The 25601-nt window shown below is 38.3% G+C and overlaps 1 protein-coding gene across 2 annotated transcripts in view; it reads left to right on the top strand.

The window, feature by feature from the left end:
- syt7b (synaptotagmin VIIb) overlaps nt 1-25601 on the top strand; it is a 117293-nt gene that overhangs the window by 79642 nt on the left and 12050 nt on the right. For both annotated transcript variants that reach the window (XM_086071595.1, XM_086071596.1), the window contains one exon: nt 16545-16680. In XM_086071595.1, coding sequence (XP_085927721.1) covers nt 16545-16680 — 136 coding nt within the window. The remainder of the gene's footprint in view (nt 1-16544; nt 16681-25601) is intronic.

Raw genomic sequence — 25601 nt, 5'->3', positions numbered from 1 at the left:
AGAGGCCACCCCCACCGCTTCACCTTCACACGGAATGACATGAAACCTGACGTGCTGAGGATTTTACTCTAATCAGAATTGGCGCAGTAATGGGATAGAAGATGGCCGTTTCTTGCCCATTACACCAGCAAGTTCACCACGGTATGTTCTTACTGTATTTTGATACTTAATCAGTTTAAAAGAAAATTATGGGAATAAGATGCCAGAGATATAAATAAATGAGTTATATTGCTTTAAGACTAATCGGAGTATATCCTACAGGAGTCTTGCCAAAGTACCATTAGAGATTGTTGCCACTTTGGGATCATAAAGGTTCAAATTAGCTCTTCATTTTGCTCTTCAAATTGTATGCCTATTTCTTGTTTTGATTCGGAAAATCAGTAGGGTAATTTTGCCTCAGGCAAATGTTGCCTTGGTTCTGCAAGCAAACTATAAACACTTATGGACCATGTCATTGAAAAGCTCAGGATGTTATTTGTTTTCTTAAAGATGGTTATCAGTTTGCCCTGAACTGAAAAGTGTTTTTCTTGTTTTTATGTTTCACTATTTACAGTTTGTCATGTAATGGACACATGACTTAATGTAATGTAATTAGTATTTTATTTTATTTGTTTCTACTTTGAGTGGATTTACATTCCATCTATTACAAATTACTCTAGTCTAAACCCTTCAGTAGTGCGCATCGGTATGTTGCTCTAGGTCCATTCCCGATGAAAGGCAAAAATGTCTCAGTGGTATTAGAGACTATAGCTAGGTAGGTCAATGCCTGTTTTAATATCTTTTTTATATCTTCAAATGGACAAGGGTAATTGAGAGCAGTCTCCTTTCTTGTTCCCTCTTTGTTCCCTCCTCATTGTCTTTCCCGTCCATTGTCTAAAGGTCTGTCAAGTAGCAAACTCTAATCACAGGCCGCCATGAAACCTCTAGCTCGAGGGGTTGTGTGGGCCAAGTCGTCGAGTGTCTTTCCGCAAGTAATAACAGCTCTCCATCATCATCACTGCCCTCTTTCTCATCTCTTGCTCTCCGCGCCAGCTTAGCTCCTTGTTACTGTCTGACACAATAGCTTGCTGCTGGCACTTTTAGTGGAGCCCAGTAAACTGAAAACAATGGATCCCCATCAGTCTACTAGATATATTTTTGTTTTGTTTTTTGTTTTTACCAACTCCATTGATATATATTAATTCTGGCCCATTTCTTCTTAGCTCTCTTCAGCCAAACCTTTATGAGCACCCGTTTCTAAGTTATTATGTACACACACACACAAACTCATGCAGTATATTGCAACAAGCCTGCAATAAATCCTCCTTTTGTGGGGAGTATAAAGTTGTGTTTTTATTGGAATGGTTTGAGAGAGGTGTAGATTTATGTTAATGATCAATTTGGAGGCTGTAATTTGAAGTGCTCTTAAACTGCACCAAACGTCGTGAGGTGTTGCGTTTACAGAATAATTTATATTTTGTGAGTAATGTGAATGTAGGATTTGGCCCAATGGTCCACATCTGAGGCAGATGAGTCTATTCACATGTGTTTTTACAAATACCATCTACTGAAATGGAATATGAATGTAACATCTACATCACAGAGAACTGCAAAAGTGATTAATAACCTCCATTTACAGGCGTATACTGTACCAAACACTCATACATGAACCATCTGCTTGTCCACCTGATTTGATCTGATTTGAAATTTTTAATACCCTGAATGGACTGTCGGTCAATGCGCTACCGACAAGCAGCATTGACAATCCATTCATATGCAAGTCCATGCATGCTGTTAAGTCGCACCAAATTCGGCCTTCAGAGGACCCAGTCTTGCGAATTTGGGCACAGGGACTGAACCCCGATTTGCTTGGATGGCATCAGCCGACCACTGGTGTGTGAATGGATGAATGTGATGTGTTTGTAAAGCACTTTGGACACCATATGGTGTAGTTAAAAGTAGTCCATTACCATTTATAAAATTGGCCTCCTTGTTGCACTACTTTTAGAAAGTAGTATTTTTAGACCTATGAAATGAAATTGTTTTAATAAAACTATCAAACCTGTGCACGTATAAAAGAGTTGAATTTACTGTCATAGCGGGAGCTCAGGTCCACTGTATTGGCTGAGCTCTGATTGAAATCAGGACATGATTGTCACTGTGTTTCCCTGATACCAGTTTGTTTTATTAATGAATGTTTTAATAGTGTTTGACAAATAATAGCCTTCACGCTAAAAATCATTAAATCAATAATTAATACATTCAATACAAATTTCACTTTGTGCCACATTTGAAACTGACTGAAAAAATAATCAAATTGCTTACCTACTAAGATAGGCTTGGCTTGACTTCAGTGATCAAATCCGATCTTTTCTCACCCTCCTTTGCTCAATCAATCTTCTTCTAACTTTGCGGAATTTCTTTCTGCAACCAAATGGCTCAATGTGATTAAGGCGTGATTATGTAAACAGCAGCTTATGTAGCTGTCTTCTACTTATTGCAGCTGTGATTACCATTCATTAGGTTGTCAAAGGACACATTTACATTTTGGCAGTGCATCACCAGACAAAACAGGTGTTTTTTTGTTTTCACATGTGGAAAGTCACTTTGGGTTACTGTGTTTGAACGACTCAACCTGAGGCGACTGAAGACCTGTGCAGGACTGGACACAATCAGACACCTGCAGATAACAGTGATGAGAGCTCTGAGGCTGTTTGACTTATTATCAGCACAGAAAGCCGCTGTTGCACGGCGGAGCTGAATCTTAATGAGCTGAGAGATCCACCATGGTGAGAGTGCAACCGGGAAATAAATATGAGTACATTTCAAAGAGTGCACTGGCCTTGGACAATCTCCAAGCTCAACTCGCCATTTGTAAAAGCAGTCAAACGTGCCCATCAAATAGTTAGCGTTTCAAATAAGCATAGAATTGTGTGTTTGCGTGGGTTGATAAATATTATCGCAATACATATTGTGAAACACAGATGAAGGCTCTCACATTCTTACTTTTAGATTTACTACACTATTTTTATACATGCAGTCCTTTTCGTTGAAGTCTTAATATCTGTTCTGTTTTCTATTTTTTGTTCTATAGCCCCCAGTAGTTTTTCTCAGAGGGCGGCCACGATGTCGACTTTAAATGACATCAAAGTTGCTTAGGGCTTGAGAAATGACCGATTAAAGCTGCCCTTTGTAACAATTTGCCCCAAAGACATCTTTAAAATAGTATTTTTTATTTGACCACTTTTAATTAGTAGATTAACACCTTAGCTGTTCATAATGGGAACCCCTGCACGCCTCTGGCTAAAAATATTTTTCAGACAGGATTTGTGTTTGAATGTCCCGCCCTCTGCGGAATGATGTCATGTGCGCATTGTGTATGTGAAGAAGGGAAAAGGCAGTTTCATTCTTCGGTCACATGTGGCAGTAGCGATTTGAAATTTAATTTTCTGCACTCAATAGCTTTAAGGCTTAGCTTGCAAATGTCACATGACCAAACTAAAAAAATTGGTTGTTACATGAGCCCTGAGCACCCCTGAGATCGATAAAAATGGGTGGGTTTTGCTTCTTAACTCACAATATTACAACACAATATTAATCAGAATGCCATGTTTACACACTAAAAACAGTTGGGTTAAAAATAACCCAACTATGGGTCAAAAATGGACCGATCCTCTACTTGGGTCAATTTGACCCAACTTTGAGTCAAAGTTAAGACCCCTCAATGATGCACAGCACAACTTACTTTGGTCATAAAATTGGGTCATTTTGTATAAAACAACCCAGAAAGTTGGGTCAAATTGAGCCATAAAGTGGATTGGTCCATTTTTGGTCCATAATTGGGTTACTTTTGGCCCAACTGTTTTAAGAGTGTAGACTAGTGGGGGTGTATAGAACATATTATTGCTGATTTGGGGCTTGACTTCCCCTATAAAGAGATTGTCAAACAGTTGCTAGAAATGGATCCAAGAAACAGAAAATAAAGGATTGCCGAGGACAGTTCCACCTGAGCAGATAGTAAAATGAAAATAGTGATCACATTGCTCTTTGATGTTAACAGCCAATTGTTGCCGCAAAGACAGGAAAAGATAAAGCTGCATAGGGATACAATCACAAACCATGTTCTCGAATGCCATAAAAAGTGCTGATGTAGAAGTAAGTGGTTGGTGGCCTCCGTGGAAATCATGTTCTCCGGTAGCAGCTGAGTTGCAAGTGTGTATTATCAATCAGGCAGGGAGGTTGTTTCCTCCCTTTCTCAGCGAGCATATCCAACTGTGAGCCAGCGATCACAGTGAGTCAAGCCTGGAAACGACGCTCCAGGCTGGCCACTGGCCTGAGAGGAGAGATGATTGATTGTCAGGAGGGAAAAAAAGTGATGTAGATCAGCAGAAAATGTTCATCGGCATCTTTAAAATAAAACAATGTTACAACTAAATAGGGATCTCCTCCATTGGTTCCTCATTTGTGACTATGAGTAGAAGATTTTAGATGATCAAAAGATACAACAAAGGTGATAGCAAGAAACGCTCTCCCTCCAGCTAAATACATAACAGCAAATGGTTATAAAACATAAACAGCCACTCTATTCAAAGAGCATCAAGGCAGTCAAACACTATAGACGACTCCATTAGTTGTATTAGCTTGCGTGTTGAGGTGGCAGCGACCGGGTGATTTGTTCCCTTTGGTGGCGAGCGCTGAGTGGGCCGATATGGGAGCATACGCCTCATCCATCATGGGACACGGGAGTGTTAGTGCGCTTCATGGTCTCCCACAGCGAGCAGATGATTAACATGACCTATGTATGTTGGGTTATGGAGATGCACTTTGCAACAAGGGACTTCATGGAACCTTCATCCTTCAGGTTCATCAACTTGCCATTCTGCTGATGGCTGAGGTTGAGATTTTTGTTCTTTTACAGAGATGATCAAAAATAGTAATTGCTGTGTCTTCAATTTATTCTTCACATGCAGTATTTTTGACAGATGTGTCATATTCTTTCAGTGGTTCTTTGGGTAATAAATTACGACCAAACTTCTTGGAAATGTAGGAATAGTGCGTGCATGCAGTGACAACTCTGACCTTTCAGTGTGCATGCATGTGGCTTGCAAAAAGAAAAAATTCATTCATTAAAAAAACACTATTGATTTCAATTATGTGCAAAAAAAACACGTTCTATAACATCAACGTACTTTAAAAAATATATATATATAATTATATGTCTAGTAATCGCTAATTATAACATGGCTGGAGCCTCACCTTACAAGAGGCTGACATGTTTCGCTGCCATCTTCCTGCTATGGATCCCTAAAGGGCAATTTCACCAACGCAGTTAGCCATGGTGGTGCTTGCATCTAGTATCGGACCCAATGGGTCGACCGCCGCTTACCTTCCACAGCTGGGGCCTGCAGGTGGTCGTCGCTGAGTCCCGTTATTCGCCGCTTGTCCCCTTCTGCGTTGCTCTCGCAAGCTTTTACTAGCTTTTTTATTTTACTGGCTTCTGCCGCTAGCCACTCTTGTTAGCCACTCCAGCCGATGGCTCAGACTAACTCCCGCTAACCGCTCTTATCAGCTGCTCCGGCTAAATCCGGCTCGCCGGGCTTCACATCGGCTGCCAAGTCGCCGTCGCTCGCCGAGATGCTCGATTGCTCACGCAAAATAAGAATTGGTGGTATAGCCTTGAATGGTAATTTTCTGGGGGGGGAATCTTATGTGGTTATTTTGTTGTTTGCATCAAACCCTTTGTTGATGGATTAGGATAGTAGATGCATTATAAAAAAATATGGAATAATTAGAAATAAAATATGTGAAGAGCATGTATTTTGCATATATGCATGTATTTTATGAATATTTAAAATTGCATTTTTGCCAAACATCTGGTTAGGAATTGCGTGGTCCTATGTGAGTCTCAAGTAGCACTAAGAAAAAATAGTGGCCCCCTCCAGCATTTAAATTGCCCTACCCTGTCTTAAATAATGAGTAATTTACTTCAGTCATGAACATGCTCCCATATATTATTAACAATGAAAACAAAACCTTGTTCTTTTCCTTGTTAATATTGTTATAATATTGTCATATTTAGAGTATCTTTTGATCCGTTCTCTTATTCTGCCTTTTTATTAGTTAGCCTGTGTCCTTCACTCTTTTTTTTTTTATATACATCCGTCTTCTTATTCATATTCTCCCGTTTCCTGGGGATGGTGATGTTTGTGATGGGATGCTCTCACAGCACAACTCTACTGTCAGCGTTGATGACTGTCACTTTTGCCAGAGTGATGAATCGGCCCTATTGCTGCACATCTTCAAAAGAAAATGGTATTCTTACGTGGACAGTTTCCATGCATGAATTTACAGTTTGTTTGCAAAAACGATTGCTTGAGCATTTTGCAACATTGCATCTACTTTAAAGCAGGATTATAATAGTTTTTGATTTTTCATTATAGTTAGCTTTTATTTTGTTTTAGATTTTTTTTTTTATTCTGTTTAAATTTAATTACCAGGTGTACTTGTTATATTCTTTTAGTATTAGTTTTTGTTTTGTTTTGTAATTTAACATATGGAGTATTTGTCAAGTGCAAGATGATAAAAAAAAGGGGGCACTAAGTATTGTGTAATAAAATTAATTACATTACATTTCTGACATTCATTCTTCTGTTCGGACGTACAGCAATACAGAAATACATACTTTTAAAATGACCCCTAAAGCTCATGTTTGGTATTAACAAAAAAATACAAAAACGAGGAAAAAAATTTGTGTAATAATAGTTCCTTTTAGTTAGTTTTATAAATACGATCAGTTAGTTTTCACTTTTTTTAAAGCATTGTCACTTTTATTGTATTTCATTAACCTTTTTTTTTTGTTTAAGTTGTTTTGCTTAAAGTATCAGTAAATACTTTTTGAACCTTCAATTCATATTTTCATAATTCTGCTAATGAAACATTGACTTACAGCTAGATTAATGAAACCTTTGTCATGGCCTGAGGGGGTCTGTATCATTTTTACTGGCACTAAACAACTTTGGGGTGGATGGTGTGAACTCTGCCACACACACAAAACTACAAACGTGCCGACTGCTTTACAGCATACATCCTTTCCTCAGTCGTTCCAGACGGAAGTCGAGTCAAACGTCTATGCGCGATTACTGTTATCATGAAGAAGCTACAAAACACCCCAAAAAAAGACTTTTGTCTGAGGCGACAATAATAATTATAAAAAGCCTACCTGGATGTGGATAAAAGCACAGTACAGGATTTCACTCGCTGGCAAGGCGAAAGATGGGGGGGGGGGGATTTCCAAACAACGCTGCCTTTGAGGGGACTTGGCTCTTTTTAGTCGGTAGCTGTCCATGCTCAAATCAAAAATAATTATGCTAATGTTAGCTATTGGAAAATTGCATGGTAGCAATGAATAGCCGGCTTGAATGTTTGCCCTTCCACACTGACCCGACCAGCCACGCAACGCTCAAAAGTTCCTTTCTTGTTTACGAATGCTTATAAATGCATCACGGGAAGAAAGGGAGTGAAGGGCAGCGTTTGTGTATATACAATAAAGAAGGTAAGATTACAACCACCGTCTGCTTTTAACATACTTGAGAAACGTTACAGTGCTGTATAAAGAAAAAAATTGAAAATCGCCACTGGAAACCATGTCATTCAGTCCAACTGCGGACGCCTTGGACGTCCGGATTTCACGATGATATGCGCTTGGCCTCATGGGAAATGTGGTTCTTTCAAGGGAAATTCAAGGGAAAACAATACCGCTTTGGTCCAACTGAACTTTATATATATATATATATATATATATATATATATATATATATATATAATTATTGTAGCAAAAATATATATAACAAAAAATATACAATTTGGCCACTCTGCACAATTTGTAGCTCGTTACTGAACAGCGGGGTCAGCAAATCAAGAGCTCCTTTTCTGAATTTGGTAAGGTAGAGGTAGGGGCTAACGGTAATGGACAGAAATACGGTCGTAAGACTGAATTTTCTTTCAAGCTGGGAATAAAAGACATTCTGCAAAATCTGCCAAGAAGACTACTAAGACACTTGACTTGATCAAGTCACTTTAACGCAATTATTATTCATTATGCCCCCTGAGGAAGAATTCCCCCCCCCCCCCAACTCTCCGCCGCGATTATAAATAGTATCATTTGTCTATAAAATTGTTGTAAATGTTAATGCACCGCTGCAGATGAGCTAATACACCTTCTGCACTCCCTGACAATGAGTGTCACTGCCACCTACTGTAGTGGACGTGCACTTACAATTTATTTTAGTACATTAACTCTTTTACCGCCAAAAACGCTAAATGACATATACTAAAATCCAAATGAATGCCGCCAAAAACGTTAATTGACGTTTACTTTTTACTTTTTTCTCATTGGGCAGTGGAACATCTGTTCAGCGCTGCCTTGTCATTGGGGTTGTAAATTCCCAAAACACCCACTAACTATGCCAGCAGATGGCAGTATTGTATCTCTTTTCAATTAATCTGATTAAATAGAACATTTTCAAGGATGACTCACATTAAATCAAATTCACATAGTGTCACTAAACAAAAAATATTAGTGTCAAAGTCATCAAAAAATTTATCTTTTCACAAAAAGCTCGTTTTCTTCTTATCTTTTCAATTTTCGCTCAATGTCACTCAAATTACCTATTTTTAAATGGTAATTACTAAAGAACGGAATAAGGTAGAAACATACTTTTTTTTCTTATGAAAAAATGGAACGCGATCTTTCATGTCAGAGCACACGATATTCTGTTTGTCTTGAAAGATGCTCGAAATCGGCTGGCACGATCAGGGGTTGTTTTTTGGATAACCTGTGGCAGTATAAGAGTTTAAAAAACGTAGGTATATGTAGATTCATGAGAATGTACCAAACATTTTCTTGGTGTCTCCTCTGTGTACTTTGTGTTATTTTGATTATGCGTCTCTGCTGAGCATACTTGGCTTTTCCTGCCCTCCTTTAATGGTCAGGTAGCCATGGTTACTCCAACCCTGTGTAAAATGCATGATGGTAGTGAGTACAAACTTAAGTTGGTGAGCACGTTTCAGTAGTCATGGTTACGACAACCTCCAAGGATGAATTATGTAACTAGAGTCCCCCCCCCCCCCCCCCCCAAGATAGTCAGAAGCAAGCAAGGGCCAACACACAACTGTAGATGTGTGTCGTCCTGTTTGAAGCACGACACAGCTTCATTCTTTTAGATGAAATATTAAATAAGGTCTGTAGACAACTCCATCCATTTGATCAAAGCAGTTGGTAATTAAATGTGACGGACCAGTAGTTGTTTATAATTTGAATAGTTTTTCTCTCTCTGTCGGGTGACATCAAAATGAGTATTTTAATAGGTAGCTAGGATTTTTCCACATCAATAAACAGGCTTGTCCTTGGCATGCAATACAAAATTATAATGAACGCCAAAATGTGTTTTACTACTATCTGTGTCAGTTTGGATGACATGACATCTACCACTGGGATTATTAAAGGTTGTCATGACTCAAAATTATTCGCCAGTTAGTGACTTCATTGTTAATTCAAATGTGACTACGGTGCTTCAGTTTCTATAATGAGTCCTCATTATAAACGTATCTGTGTAATGAGGCCCCTGGACCGCTATTTAAACGTTTCCAACAATACTAACAGAAATCCTTCAAAAATATATATCAATGGCCTGATTTTGGATTTTGAAGTTTTAAATGTTGTCACTTTTCTACTGCATATTTCGAGGTCCTGACAAAAGCCATGCACTGTGTGCTCATCCCTAAGTCAGTCTTTTTCACCTCAAGAAGAAATAACCTACACCAAAACAATCAATTGAGATGAGATCATTATTGTTTCAGTATTCTTGCTTGACATTTCGTGAGATTTTTCAATTAAGGTTAGGAAATGCTGGTCGAATACAGTATATACTTTTGGGCAGGATTGCCTTCATGACAGCATGTGCCCATCAGATCGGGATTATGAAAAAACACATGATGCACCTCTCCACTGAAACTACACTAGAAAATCATGTGCGTGTGTGTGTGTTTATGTAAGCTTGATTGTCCGTGTGGTCTCTGGTGTGTGTGCTGGCTGCTGATTTAATGGGGTTTAGTGACTTCTCATTGATCTTTGCACTCCTACAAGTAGGAAATTATTGACTCTTGGGCTGGAGATCCAGTTGACAGGCATATATTATGTCCTCGATGGCCTCCGGTGAATGCTTCTTCCATCCCTTAGGCTAAAGGGAAACAGCTTTGACAAGAAATGGGTGTTTTAAAGTTGGGGGATGCTATATGAAGCACTTTATCTTGTCTACTAATAGGGATGTTTGATACCACTGTATGTCAGACTGATACCAGTGCGAGTAATCACCAATACCGAGACCAAATCCCACTGTTCACCTCCATTTTTGCATATGAATTAATGGATAATTTTTGCATTTGCATTTTGATAATGAAATAATATCAATTCAAAATGTTATAAGTGCCAACTCCCCCACTAGGCAATATAGGCAAATGTTAAGAGTGCCATGTCCTCAGGGGACTGCACAAAAAATTATTCTTCAATATGATTATATTAAAAGTATTTATTACTGTTAACATTGCAAATATGCAGTTAGGACGCTGACTCCCATTACTCAACTCAACTTTATATTATATTGAGAGCACTTTAAAACAACCACCGCTGTTTTCTTAAGATGGAACTCAAACAAAAACAAACATTTACAGTCGATACCATTCTGACATATCAAGGAAGCTGAAACATACGCAACGTAACACGCTAAGCCTAACTTCAAAATAAAGTTGACCAAATACAGTAATACATTGACGGCAATGCAAATAGCCTTAGTAGACTTTTACTTTGAAATTGGCTCACGTCGTGGCATGATGGCTAGCTTGACTTCCCTTTTAGATGTTTCTTTATCGTAGTTGATTGACTCATGTTCAGTCGCTAATTTAGGACTCTAAGAAACCACTAATTAATTACGCCGTCATTGTATGATACGGCAGAAGTCTCAGACGTAAGTGGCTAGCGGCTAGCTGTTAGCATGGCCAACGAGTGTCTGGCTGGTGAGTGAGTTTGACAGCTGGTACCTGCAACCTGGCTTACTTTCATTCTTTTTCAATATTGTGGACCAAGGCTACTTTGTAGTTCACTCTCCATGTTGAAAGGAAGGGAATGTGCCTTAAATTACATGTTTCATTAAAAAAAAAAAAAACAATAACAACAAGATAAATAGAACTTTGTCCATTATTTTATAAAAGACTTTTGCACATTAAAAAGAGAAACATTCAACTCAAAATGTCAAATTTAACTGTTTAGTTTATATGAACACATACCTTAGTATTTTACACATGGACTATGTAAAAATAAGAATGTTTCTGCCTCATATTGCTCTTAAAGTTGTGTTCCTAAATCCTTAACGGCTATATTAGACATTTTGAATTGATTTTTTTTATTGTATTTAATGGAAAAAGCATTTTACAAAATAAATGAAGACAAAGTACTATTTATCTTTTTTTTCCTCTTTTTTTTTCTTGTCGGAAATATGATCCGATCCGACTTTTGTGATCCGTTGCACCACTAGCATGCATAGTAGACAAAACATATAGTTTTTATTTTTTTATTTTACAGTATACACATTCATTAGAATTGTATTTAACATTTTAAGTTGGATTACGTGGTTACTTTCTGATGGAGGAGGGAACCATTTAAAATGTTGCCTAAAGCACACTGGTCCGTTGTGCCGTGATTTAATGGTGTTTAATTTAATGGTTGGGAACTAATATAACTTTAAAAAAGAGCATAATACATAAACTACAATGACAATAATAATCATATTTTTTATTATTATTATTATTATCAATTAATCTCTGAAATTATTAACTTGAAGTAAATCACTTAATTTAAGGAATAGGTTTTTGTCAGGATTGTCCTTTGTTAGTTGCTCAGTTTTTTTTGTTTTTGTTTTTAAAATACATTCCTTCATTATTTTCACATTTGAATTAATCTTTCAAGTGGGCTAGCAATCGACCAGGCCCAGCAGATGAGATCCAGGTGAAAAACAAAAACTTGCTGTGACTGGCAGCTGGAAAGCAATTATTAATACACTAAAAGGTTGAGCATTTTACGGTGGACATGTTGGATGGTTTGGCTATTAGCGGAGGTCTCCCCTGTACTTATCCTTCGGAAGCCAGATTTTTCTATAAACCTTTAGTATTGTTACCCAACATGAAGGCCTATTTTTCATCTGCGATTAATACCCGTAGTATTGAAAAATACCACTCAAACTATTCCCAATATACCCCATGCATGTACAATAAAACACCACTTGCACATACCAAAGGTCTGGAGGCAGTCAATGGACCAGTGTGTCAGCCAGCTGGTATATTTGTGTTGTGTATTGGACACGTGTCTCAAAGAGACAGCAATGCGTTTTGAATTCACTCTGTGCTGCATTGTAGCTGCTCTGACCTGCAGATCACAATGAAGAAACACAGTGTGACAAATCAATTGTTTCTCCTCTACACTAGGTCAGCATCGTCTCCTCTGTGTTTTTCTCTTATTCGCTTGCACGCTCTTTTACTTGTCTCCTTGTGGTACAACCCACGTCCATCTAGTACCATTGCCGCTCCAGCTTTCTCCTATTTGTCTTGACTAATTAAACATGGCAAGTTGCTTCCTTTTTTCCATTGTATGACTTTTCAGCTTAACCAAATATGGCCTTTTTTGTTCCCTTTGCCTTTCATGCTGATTTCTGTCACCGTTAAATTTATTTCTTCTGTTAGGTGTGTAGGCTACTGTGATTTACTGACTGTGATTTTGGCACACTGTAATTAATTATATTAATCTTACAGGTTTTTGAGTTTCCTTTTAGAATTCTGTGAGCATAACCACAACTCTTTCTCAGATGTGTGTTGATATTAGGAGTGCCAGGCGATAATCATAATTAATCGCAAATTTTATAACTGTTCTAAATGTACAATGAAATGTACAATTTAAAAAAAATCAAAGTTTTCATACTCGTTTTAACATTAAAGTGGAAAAAAAGTTAAACTAATAGAAATAAGGCTGCATCTTTTAGTCATTGAGACAGTAATTTCATAATATTCCATAAAATTTAGTTAAAATAAAAAAATGTACTGTACTGTAAAAAACGAGTGTGATATTGATTTGTGTTGAGGTTATATTTCTGCCACTAGATGGCATAATTGCATTTGTAAGACATTTCTTTTTATACTAAGAGCTAATCTTTAACATGAAGCAACTTGTGAAATTCTGCACATTTTTAAAATTGTGAAATACAACTTGACCCCAGTCTCTCTGCATCATTATTAAATTTATTACTGCTTTTAATTTTGACATGGACGTGTCTGCTGCGTTGCGACTGGAATTCCCCCAGTGCAGGCTTTCCAAGTTCGGGGCGGTCATTAATCGCGCGTTAAAAAAATGTGCGGTGTTAAAGGAACTTTAAATTAATTCAAAATTAATGCACTAATTTGGACACCCCTTGTTAATATACATAATATATATATATAATGACGTTTTGCAAATCTGAAAAGTTGTCCAATAAATGTATGCCTGAAAACATTTGACACAGTTAAAAGTGGAGTTTGTATTATTTGTTAATTTTTTCACACCTATATTTTCCCTTTATTGAAACTAAATATCAACTCCAAATATGAATTTTCGGCCTCCTTGAGTACAAAGCAATACAATAACTAATGCCTAATACTCAACTGCTATTTATGAAATACTTGGGTCAGACGAGCTGAATAGAAAGAGCTGTGGGAGAATTTACCAGTCTGTCCATTCACCGTGGTGGCCAGAGGTGGTCACGAAGCGCACACTCTTTTACTTTCCCCCTTGGTCACTCTAATCCAGGAGAGCAGGCTCATGATGACCTTTGTCATCTGTTGTCAGGTTTAGGATGATTAAACTCTCCTGGGTCTCTTTTCTACTCTTCATAGAGCATTTAGACGGAATCTGCCCAGTCTCTCTACTACGGTTGTTCTGGGCTGAATGTGCTGAAAGTTGTTGAGGAGTGGACATCAGCATGCTTATTATAATAAATTCCAAGAGGAAGCCCGCAACTTATTGTCAATCTTAGCAAAGAGAATGTCAGACAAGTATGTTTTGTGCATGTTCAGGTCCTGCGGCTGGCTCACTATCTGTCACCCGGTGGGCCAGGTCACTTTGTCCCTCTCACTCTGTCTCCTGGGCATGGCCGCCCACGTCTAGAAATGGTGCGACTGTGTTACAGCATGTGTCTCGACAAATAAATCAGTCAGCTTGGCGCACGCAGTGGCTGCCACCTTAGGAACTTTTTAGTTTGAGTTCATTTTGATGTGAAAACTAAGTCATGTTTTGTTTTTAGGTTAGTTGAGGTGGCACAATGGTGCCTCGCAAATAGTGGTCCTGGGTTTGAACCTCATCTCTGTCTTTGTTGAGTTTTTCTGTGGATGTTTCTTTGGGTACTCTGGTTTCCTCCCACATTCTGATAACATGCACAATAGCTTAGTTAATTCAACACTCCAAAATGTCCATAGGTATGAATGACTATTTATCAATAGTATGTGCCATGTGTCAAACTAGGAACCAGTCAAGGTTTTTTTTTTTTAAACCTTTATTTACCCAGCACTGCAATTGAGAACAGATTCACATTTGCAATGTTGACCTGGCTGCAGACAGCACAGTCAAACAGAGCAAAATAAAAGCAAAAAGTGTAGCACACCTCTCACCAAAGTCAGCTGGAATATGAGCCAACTAACCTATGACCCTGAACAGGATTAATGGTTGGATGGATATAAAAGAAAATTTATTTAAAACACACAAACAATTCACCAGATTGTCACATTTGGTCAAATTGGACTCCCATTATGAATCATAATGTTTTGATATGATATACTGTACTGTACTGTGAACCATTGAAAAAATAATGAATAAATAACTAAATAAATAAATAAAAACAGGCATGCATAAAAAAAAATCTGCTGTTATGATTTATTGACTTTTTAATTATATCATGTGAAATTCCATTACATTATAACATCTTGCATATCAGGTGTTTGACTCAAAAACTATTTGCAGTATTTGGTTAAATTTTAGGTTCATATAAGGCCATTCAAATGTATTGGTTCTATTGCCTTTCAGTCTCTGCCCAAGCTGAGTCTACTTCAACTTCATTTGTGATAGACCAGAGGTGTCAAACTCACTTTTGTTGTGGGCCACTTTGTAGTTATAGCTTCCCTCAGAAGACAGTTCTGACGGTAAAATCAAATATTTAACTCATTCACTGCCATTGACGGCTATAAACATAAAAAATTAATTTGAACAATTTCTATTAGTTTAGCTTTTTTCCCCACTTTTGTTAACAAGAGTATGAAAACCTAGATTTTTTTTATTGTACATTTAGAACAGATATAAAATGTGTGCTTAATCGTGAGTTAACTAGTGAAGTCATGCGATTAATTATGATTAAAAATGTAATCTCCTGACGCCCCGAATTTTTAATAATCTTTTTTGATTTTTTTAATATTCATTCACTGCCATTGACGGCTATTAACGTCAAAAATTCATTTGAACTGTTTTTAATAATTTATAATTTTTAATCATCTTTTTTTTTGTAAATTTATGGCAGTGAATTAGTTAATTGTGTCATCATTATACACAACAAGACTGGTGATTACTAGTTTTGAAATCAGAAGTTAAGTTAAATAAAAAAAGCTTGTTCAAAGTTACTGTAGATAGGGAAACTTAGATTTCCAAATTTCAACCATATCTATTTGAACAGGGATCATGGAACTGGTCACACATGATTTGATTATGCGGTCCACATAAAATGATGTGACGGGCCAGATCTGGCCACCAGGCCTTTAGTTTGACACCTGTGTGTCAATTTCACTACACGTTGTTCAATTGGAGTCTGAACTGTAATGTAATTGGAGATGAAGAAACGACATGAACATTTCATATCATGATTGTGGTAACCAGAATTTTCACAGTAATTGGCATTATTAGGTTATTGCTGAAAGAAATCTAAAGAATCAATGAAATCTATCAGCAACTCGCCAAGTACACTGTAAGAGCACGACTCAAACAAATCGTTCAAGAGGTGAAAAGAAGGTGCTCAACCAAAACATAAATAAATGGGCGCTGGCTACCAGTTCGATCGGTAATGATCGATCGTGTGTGCTGCGTCACATCATAAAAAGAGGAGCTAACAACACAGCTGCTTACTGTCAAACATGCTAAATACGGCGGTAATGCTAATAACAATTTGAAACTGCAGCACTAGCCATTGGAATTGTATCACATAAGTAAATCACAAACCATTTTTTTCATAGTTGCGATGTACTCAAAATAATCAGAGGCGTTAAGGGACAACAGTATTGGTGAGCTGAAAGTGAATAGGTTACTTAAGTTTGTTAAATTATTAAAATGACTCTCTGAGCGCTATAGTTAAGAAGAAAAGCCCTTGCCAGAAAGCAGCGGCTTGTGTCCCATTAATGTTGCATGCTAAGTGCATGCGGCCAATGTGTGTTTTTCTATCTGTTGCATCCAGGACTCCGGGTAACAAACCAGGCAGCAGTCCCAGAGGTCACACCCCAGATGAGAGTGGACGCCGCCAGGGCTCGGCCCACGATGCCAACTCATCCGTCTCCGATTTAGCCAACTCGGTCACCAGTGAAATGCTCATGGTAACACGCTATACACATTGATTGATACACTGCTCTCTTGGTTCTTTGTCACTGAAGTCATCCATGATGGCCGCTGTCAGCGAGGTCTTTTCAAATCGAAGTGAATGAGATGGCTATGCTTATACTATTAGAGGGCACTTCCAGATCATCTCCTCTAATCCAATATGAAAGTGACATGCAAGCCTTGAGACAAGAAGTGGGTTGACGAGAATATGAAAATATGACAGCCAGTCGAAATATTGTTGTTGCACAACAGCTATCAACCCTTAACAGAGAGACATAACTTAACTCCTTCACACGCAGCCATTTTCCCTGAAGCGACCCCCTTCGCTCCCGGCTGTTTTACTGGATTTTGACTGCTTTTTCAAAGTCCACAGAATATTTTGTTCTATTGCTATAAAAACATGAAACCTACCAAAGTCTCTTATTTCATCAGGAAAACAAAGTTCTATCTGTTTCCATTTTGCAGCAATTAGCATTAGAATATAGCTAGGTTTCATCATTATTCACAGACCTGTTGAAAACACTGGCAAAAAGAGCTTGTTGCAACATGGCCCTGGTTGAGCTCTTATACTCTGCTGCCACCGTTTTTTGTAATAACTACCATTGCTTTAAGCGACATCTTCATGTCAGAAGCTGTATCAAAGCCTTCTGTATGCTCTAGTATAACAAAACAAAAAAAACTTATAAATACTTTTTCAGGAGTGAATGACAGGTTTTTTTTATACGTAAAACGGGGTTTGAATGAGTTAAAAGTGATGTAAATTTAGAGGAGGCATGCAGTATTATGCCCTACACACACACACACATGCACGAACGCACACACACACACACACACAATTTAACAGTTTCCCTATCTTAATAATACACCTGTGACATGTTGTTGTCCCCAAGGACCAAAAATAAGCCTTATTTTTTGCCTTGCTGATATCAGTCCATCCCAACCCTGAAACTGATGGGCCAATGGCAAGTCCAACTTTCATTGCCATGACAACCAGGGCCCAAAGCCTGAACTTGGCAAAGACAGAGTCTCCCTTTCATCATCTTGGCAAAAAGTCTAAGCGTAACAATTGTTTGGAGCTGTTTGCGGGTTCCAGCCGATGTTTGGCCATCTCCTCTTCCACATTGCAGCAAGGGCTGCTTCTCGTCATCTCACCGGCAGCCCAGAGTTGCCGAAAAGCCCATAAACACACATTCCTGCCCATTTCATAACTCAACAATCAAGTATAAGCTCCTTAACAGAAGCTAACTATGTTAGCTAACGTTACATTGGTGCAGCTCTTTGTTAGTCAGAATTTCATGAAAACTCATTCGATAGCGAGAATCACACACTTAGGTTTTTTGATAATTGAACCGCCGAGGTGGTTCCAAAAAAGCTTTGTTATGCTGGACATACGTGTGAGTAGTCAAAGTTGGAGAAAGTTCGGTGCTATTTTTGCCACACCACCTAGCTAACAATAAGCTTTGGCTGGCTACTAGTGTCGCTAAAAGTAATCTAAACATCGCCTTCATGGCAGTGAATAAGTTACACTTCTGACAAGAAAAGAAGGAAAGGAAGGAAAGACTGAGATGCCATGCTAATTGCTAAGCTAACCTGAGGGTGACAAATAAAGATTTGTCTGTATACCACCGATTAAAAAGTAAATTTTTCGTGTCATTTTACGTGAATGTGTTTTTCCCCGAGTCTTAACAAGGCATGGACTGAAATTTAATTCTGACAGTATGATAACCGTGAGCAAAATTATCCCAGTATTAAAACAACAGCTCTAAAATGTCAAATATTTGGATAAATAATATTAGCCTTTTTTTCAATTGAACACAATCTATTGATTTATTTTAAACAAAATATAGTAATATTTGGTACAAAGTATGTTAAAATAAATAAATAAATGTTGACATTCTTCTTCTGGTCTTCTATTTGTCTTAGCTGGTCACAGTGTCCTATCACTGGTCAGCTATTTTTAGAACAGACCCCAGCTACTCATGTTGTTCATAAGGACACGCTGGCATCTACACGTGTACGCTTTTCTTTTTTTTTCTTTCTTTTTTTTAAGAACAATGCAAATTGTGAAGGCCATCCATATGTTGCGTTCCTCCGACCCCCATCACCCTTCTTTCCTTCTCCTTGTACTCCTCTGTGCACGAGCTAGCTTGAGTCATGATACTTTTTGAATAGTTTCAAACAATGTCAACATGCCGAGCTGTAGTGTGCAAATCGGAGTAGAAAGGAGTTCATTCCTCTCTATTCCAAGAGGAAACAGGTCATTCCAGAAACACCGTCGGAGCTGCAAGCTATTAAATACACAGACTGGACCGAGGACATAATCAGGAATGCCCGCTCATTTGCTCATTTCATATCTGGGAAGTTATTGGCCATTTGGTTCAATTTAACCTCTATGTCTTGAAATGTTGAGTAAGCATCAATTAGGCATTTATCTGGCATTTCTGTTGCCTACATTGCGGTCCCACCAAGATTGTCGTCACATTTTGACATCATTCCCAGTTCCCTTATACAACAACAAATCAAAATAGCAGAGAAGTTGGCTGTGTTACTCACGCTGCCATGCAAGTACAGTTAGCCGTGAGGATGTCGTTCTCCCTATGTTGACGATGGCCCAAGCATCATACATTTCTGTCTTGTGTCCTCCTTGTTTTGTCAAAACTTCCGCTCATAAAATACAAAAGCTCTGAAATTGAAATCATGATGTTGTCTGTATATGGCCACACATTACATATTTGTAAGCATCCAAACACATGTAAGCTCACAGTTTGCTTGGAGTGTAAACACTAGATTTCTCCACTAAATAAAGATGGCTAAATGGCCATTGGACATCGGCACACTTTCGGACATCAATCTGGCTTGTGTACACCATTCTTTCTGTCCCAGCAATGTGCACGTAACCTGATGACTGCAAACAGTAAAGGGATCTGTTGTGCGCTAGTTTTAAGTCACACACAAAAAAAGAAAAGAAGAACTCATTACCGGTGACAGCAGTATTAGCGGTTATTAAAAACATTGACTTTTTAAAACCACAGTAAATTGGCAAATTGGTTATGGGCCCATGCTTAGTCATCACCATATTCAAAATCTATAAATAAACCCCACATAATTCACCACACATCTAGATTATTCCCTACATTATCCAAGTGTAATAACTCCCTAGTGCAGTGCAGTATTTCGTAATACTGTATAAATGACATACAAGAGCAATATTAATATAATACACCCATGCAATCCAAGTGTTAGCATCTCACCTTTATTGTATTCCATTTTTATTCCTTGTTAGTTTGGATTTTTATTATTACATTTTACTATACATTTTGACATTTTCATTATTTTTATTTTCACATTTGTCATGATCTGTGTTTGGTTTTGGCTCATTATAGTTGTCATGTGTCCCTGTTGTCATTGTGCTCGTCATCCCGGTCCCTTGTGTCTTCCGATTAGCTCCCTCAGCCACTTGTCTCATGTCCAGGTGTTTGTCACTGTCTTGTTAGTTTGCTACTATTTAGGCCATGTTCACATGGAAGCAAAGCCGGCTTCGTTCCTCAAAAAAATCTTGTACACACAGAAACGTTTCGAAACATACGTGTGTCCAAAAGAAGAAGCTGAGGACATGTAATGGCTGTAAAGTATATGCCAAGTCAGGAGTGGCGCTGTAGCGCAGCCACAGGGAGTAAATGGAAAACATCAGTGAAGAAGACTGTTCTGAATATATTACTGGATAGTTGATAGACCAAGACTTTTGAAGTCGCGAGGCTGCCATATTACTCCTCCCAAGAAATGTTTCTCGGCATACGATCCTATACATTTACAGTATCAAAAATAGAGAACATTTGAGACAGTACTTAATAGAAACAGCAAGATTTATGATGTTTTAAATTTGTTAAACATGAACAAGAGGATTTCCTTAAATGCAGTTATAAATGATATGCTTAATGATGTTTACAGGAGGAAACGGTTTTTTTTTTAATTAAAGAATTATAACTGTAGTTCAACAAAAGATGACTCTGCCAAATCTAATATTGGAGTCTAAGGAACTGAGCAATAAAAGAAAAAGGGGGTCTTCCAAGCACATACCGTACACTTGTTAATTTTTTATTTATTTTTTTGCTTGTTAGAAAATATTGACCACCCCCGCCCTATACTAAGAGCCTACGAGCTGTATATGTCTAATCTGTACGTATACATATAGTTTTATAAAGTAGTCTGCTTGCGAGATGGGAGGAGTAAGATGGCCACCCTAACGCTTCAATGGCTTGCACGGGCGTGTATGGGCAATCGGCTATCCAGTAGGCTAATACATACAGATCAGTGAGACGAACACAGAAGTGACAATGGCGCAACATCACGCAAAATATTTTGCTGTAAAAGCATAAGCAAGCTGAGGACTGGCGGTTTGCGCGGAGTTATGCGAGAATTGGAGCACAAGTCATCAAACTACGACAATGCGTCGTCATCGAGCTGCGACCACTACGTTATCACTCAAGGAGTATCTCGCATATGGTGTCCACATTGGAACGTACGTGCGTTTTGAAATCTTTCCACTCTGGAGCCCGGTTCCAAAAGTGATCGGTTTCAAGCTCTGAAACGGCATCGCTGTGCGGACGAACTGCCAAGAAACTTGCGCGGATACATTGAAACGGGCTTTCTTATGGACTTGGCCTTAGTTCCCTCCTTCGCTGCAGTCTTTGTTGGATCATTTGTTGCTTTCACTCGTCGTCCTGGTTCGTAGTCTTGTCTCTATCTATGTAAGTTTAGCCTGAGTGTTCCTTGAATCTGTGTTGAACTTTGATTTAGTTTTTTGATAATTTCAAAGAGCCTAATTTTGTTTTTACGTTTTGATGATTAACATTTTTTGTGAGCACATCTGCCTTCCCTGACTGCATTTCGGTCCTCAACCCTCTCCCCAACCCCCCACCCCTCAAACCCAACCCCACTCTGTGACAACGTTATTCTTAATTGTGTTTCCCTTTGATTATTATTAATTATAGGCTTTATTTGATCAGGAATTTTCGGCTGATAAGCGCTCAAATTGGGGGGGGGGGGGCAATAACTGATCACTAATTTGATTAGAAGATGGAGCAATATATCTATTTAAAAAACTTTTTATGTCTGCTCTACAGTCCATTGGCGGGGGATAGCGACTGGCCTGGCAAATAGCGAAAAAAAAAAAAAAAATCTTCCCAAAAAATCCTGATCAACATTAAATATAACATGTAATGTTTTATTTCATGGAGCTAATCAATGATGTTATGATCGATAGGGCAAATTAAAACATTACAGCCGATCACCAATTTTGCATAAAGTGCTAAATATTGTCCTATGTCGATCCAGCAGATAAGATCGGTGTTAAGTCTAATTATTATTATCACCATCATATCATATCATCACATGTAAGGCCTAGTGAGGCTCATGAGGCGATTATCTTTGAATGCAATTCCCTACTGAATTCTTATAGAGGCACATGTATTTACAAGAAAATGGCAATTTTCTATTGATTTGTTTCATATGGTCTCGGATACGTGCACGTGGCACTTGCATGAGCAAATCTCGTGTCTCATCTCTTTTCAAAATGTATGTGTTTGCTTAGTTACACTTGTTGGTCAATTTTTATGACCTTCAGCGCTAATGGGATGAAAAGGTCTCTGAAATAGCTCAAGGATGGAAATTCTCACACTTCACTTTGTTTTTAAATCAACTTGCATCACCTATAAATAGTCAAATGTTTTGCGCAGTCTAATCAAAATGTAATAACATCGGTGTTGTGCTTACAACCTTCTATCTACTGCCCCCAAGTGGCCAAATTAAAAGCAGTTTCAATAATTGAGGGCTGGCCGTAGTAGTAGTTTCGTGCCTTGGTTTCTTGGCGTTGCATTAGATTTCTTTGAAAATATGTATGAATAATTAAATAATGCAATGATTATGACATATCGCTTGGTGTTTGTTTGTCAGATGTGAATAAGTGGATATATTAAATGTAATAACTCTCAACACTCTTAAACAACATTGTTTTTTAACGGATGTTTTTTTCTTCTTCTAAATTCCCCATTTTCCCCCCACCTGTGACGTACCGCGGGTAGTTGCGATTAAGCCGGGACCAAGCGTAATCACCCTCAAGTGAGACACTGAGAAGATTAAGACACATATGCCTTATTCAGCCCAGTATGCTAATTAGTTGTGAAAGAAAGACGGTGCTGTGGAAGTTGTTATTTTTTTCGCAATGAAAATATTCAGGCAGTATGTGAATCTAACCGTGCAAAATCTTGGTTGACTGAGGTTGGTGGAGGGTGGCTGGAGATCCTGTCGCTCATGTGGTCTTTATCAGGAAGTGACACTGGCACTGCTTACATTATGTGCGATGCTCACCAAGCCATGGATGGCATTTTGCAGTTTGGCCATGGAGGGATGAAACATGACAGTGAATCCACGTGGTACGTGATTGTCCGTTGGCGGTGCAAGTGCTGGCCACCAGGGCCCAGTATTTCAGAAACTTAAATCCCGATTAAACTGATCCAGATTTCCAAATCCCACTTCCTGATCCATGGATCAGGATTTTCTATCCCAGTATTTTAAAAGTGTGCTGAATTGGATCAGAATCATCGTGATCCTCTTGGATTGAGATTTCCAGATCCATCCCTCCCCCATGATCACAGACAGGAGACAGAAAGTGTGATCTGTAGACCTCATGGATAAGTCAATATACCAAATGCAAAAGGGGCGGCCATTTTGCCACTTGCTGTCCAATGAAAATGACATCACAGTTGCACGATATTAATCTGAATGTCGTGTTTAGACTAGTGGGGCCGCATAGGACATACTATTTTAAAGAAAATTGTTGTGTTGTCTACAGTTGTCTTCCCCTTTCAAAATGAAGAACAGAAAGAAAAACACATGAAGTTGACACATGATTTGCCTTTGTGGGCCACATAAAATGATGTTGTGGGCGGATCTGGCCGATGGGCCTTAAGTTTGACATCTGTGATTTAAAGTAGCCACTCTTCAGGTTTCCATCCAATTGTTTAAAACATTTTAAGCGAATTTACTGAAAATGTGCAAAACAGACATGCGACTTAATGCCCGTTTTCATCTGTTCTTCTTTTAGAGATGGTATCCACCAGTACTTTAAATGAAGAAGAAAAACAGGAAGCGACTGCACCGGCGATGACGTCAAATGAGTTTGCTTTTGTAATTCTTGATAAAACTTAGCGTTTCGTTGCTGTCTTCCATCTAAAATTGCATTAATATTCGCTTCTTTGATTAATTCCAAAAAGATTTCTGTTTCGTCGTCCCCCCAAACATACCTTACTTTATCGTCCACCATTGCTTTGCGACTACAAACGTAAGTGTGATGTAATATCCAGTCAAAACGTGTATCCGGTTATGTCAGCGGTTATTTGCGAAACCTGTTTTTATAGCCAAAATTCAAATTTTCCTTTTTTTGCTACTTTTGGGCCCTTTTTGGAATTTCTAGCATTTCCATTCAGTTTTATTTTTGAATTTCTTGAAAATTTGAATAAAAATGGGGGGATGGAAACCCCACTTACCCACTTATGACTTTGATGCCATCTTGTGGTGCCAAACAACTATGTTGAAGTGAAGCCTTTTCACACTGCACTTAGAAATCAATGTGCCTCTCACTATCAACGAACCCATTTATTGTATATGTGATATGAGGGCGCAAGGACAGAATTTCTTGGCACGACACGACGTACGTACAAGGTGGTGCGGCATACCCTCAAATGGAAAAAAATTATCTTCAATAGCAGTAAAATGAGGGTTGGCTTGCTTGCGTAAACTAGATTTGTTTGTCTAATCATCTATAGTTCTCTCTTATAGCCTGTAAAAATGTCATTGCATCCTGAAAAGTGCTTTAAAAGTGTTGTTCATTATTTTATTATGAACATATTAAAAGAAGACCAGTGTTAATAAGGATAAATGAACTGTCAAATATTTTTTTATAAATGAATTTTAATTGTGCTTGGTTAGGATTATTAGCATTATAGAAATTAACATTATTATTGATTATTAAACTTGAAGTACATTTTTTAAATACTTTTTTGGGTTGTTGGTTTATTGTTGGCTTTCTTCTTGTTAGAAAAATGTAAAATATGATAATACACTTAACACAATAACACAATGCAATTACAAGCTATACAATAATTTTCTGAAAGGAAGCTAAGGGCTGATGCTGGGGGAAAAAAAGAGCATGATAGCCAATGTTAAAATATGGGCGTGCATGCGTGTCCGCGCATTTGGAGGTAATTTTAGAGTGTCAGACTGAATAATGAAAAGCAATCCATTCAACAAAGGAGAATAAGGTTGGGCAGCGCAGGCTGAAATGTGTGTGGAAAGTATGGAATTGGATATGAAATATGTGGGACTGTTCCTCGAGTGATGCTCCCAGCTCTTTTCCCAACAGATTGCACATTTTAACTGGATTTCTGCACCTCCCTCAAGGCTGCGCCACCATCAGTCAGAGGGTCAGTCGAGCAACAGATAATCGGCCTGTCATAGCGCAGCAGCCATGCCCACTTGCCCTTCAGCGCAATGGATACTGGCCATATGATAACATGCTAAGCTAGTGGGTGTTTTGGATCAATATAGATGTTTTAAGGGGCTGGGCCTATACGCTATGCTGATTGGTCATTTGATTCCTATCATGAAACATTGCTACTATCCCTTGTCGCCTTGAATCTGAATTATATCGTGCCATCATTTTCTCCTTTTAATAGCTAAGTAAGTACAGAGTACATATACAACTGCCAGTTGTCTATCCCTGTGTTATTTTTTCTGTGTCCATCTGTTCTCATCTGCCAGGTCCCTTGTGTCTACCAAGTTGCTCCCTCAGCAACTAGTGTCTTCTTGTCCAGGTGTTCCTTGTTGTCTCATCAGTATGCTTGCATTTAGTTCTCCTGTT

This window comes from Leptonotus elevatus, chromosome 3 (assembly GCF_054856555.1).
Source record: "Leptonotus elevatus isolate MCC_2025b chromosome 3, RoL_Lele_1.0, whole genome shotgun sequence".
In the NCBI taxonomy this organism is placed as follows: domain Eukaryota; kingdom Metazoa; phylum Chordata; class Actinopteri; order Syngnathiformes; family Syngnathidae; genus Leptonotus; species Leptonotus elevatus.
Note: the sequence above shows the minus strand (reverse complement) of the source record. Positions and strands in the feature narration are given on the sequence as shown.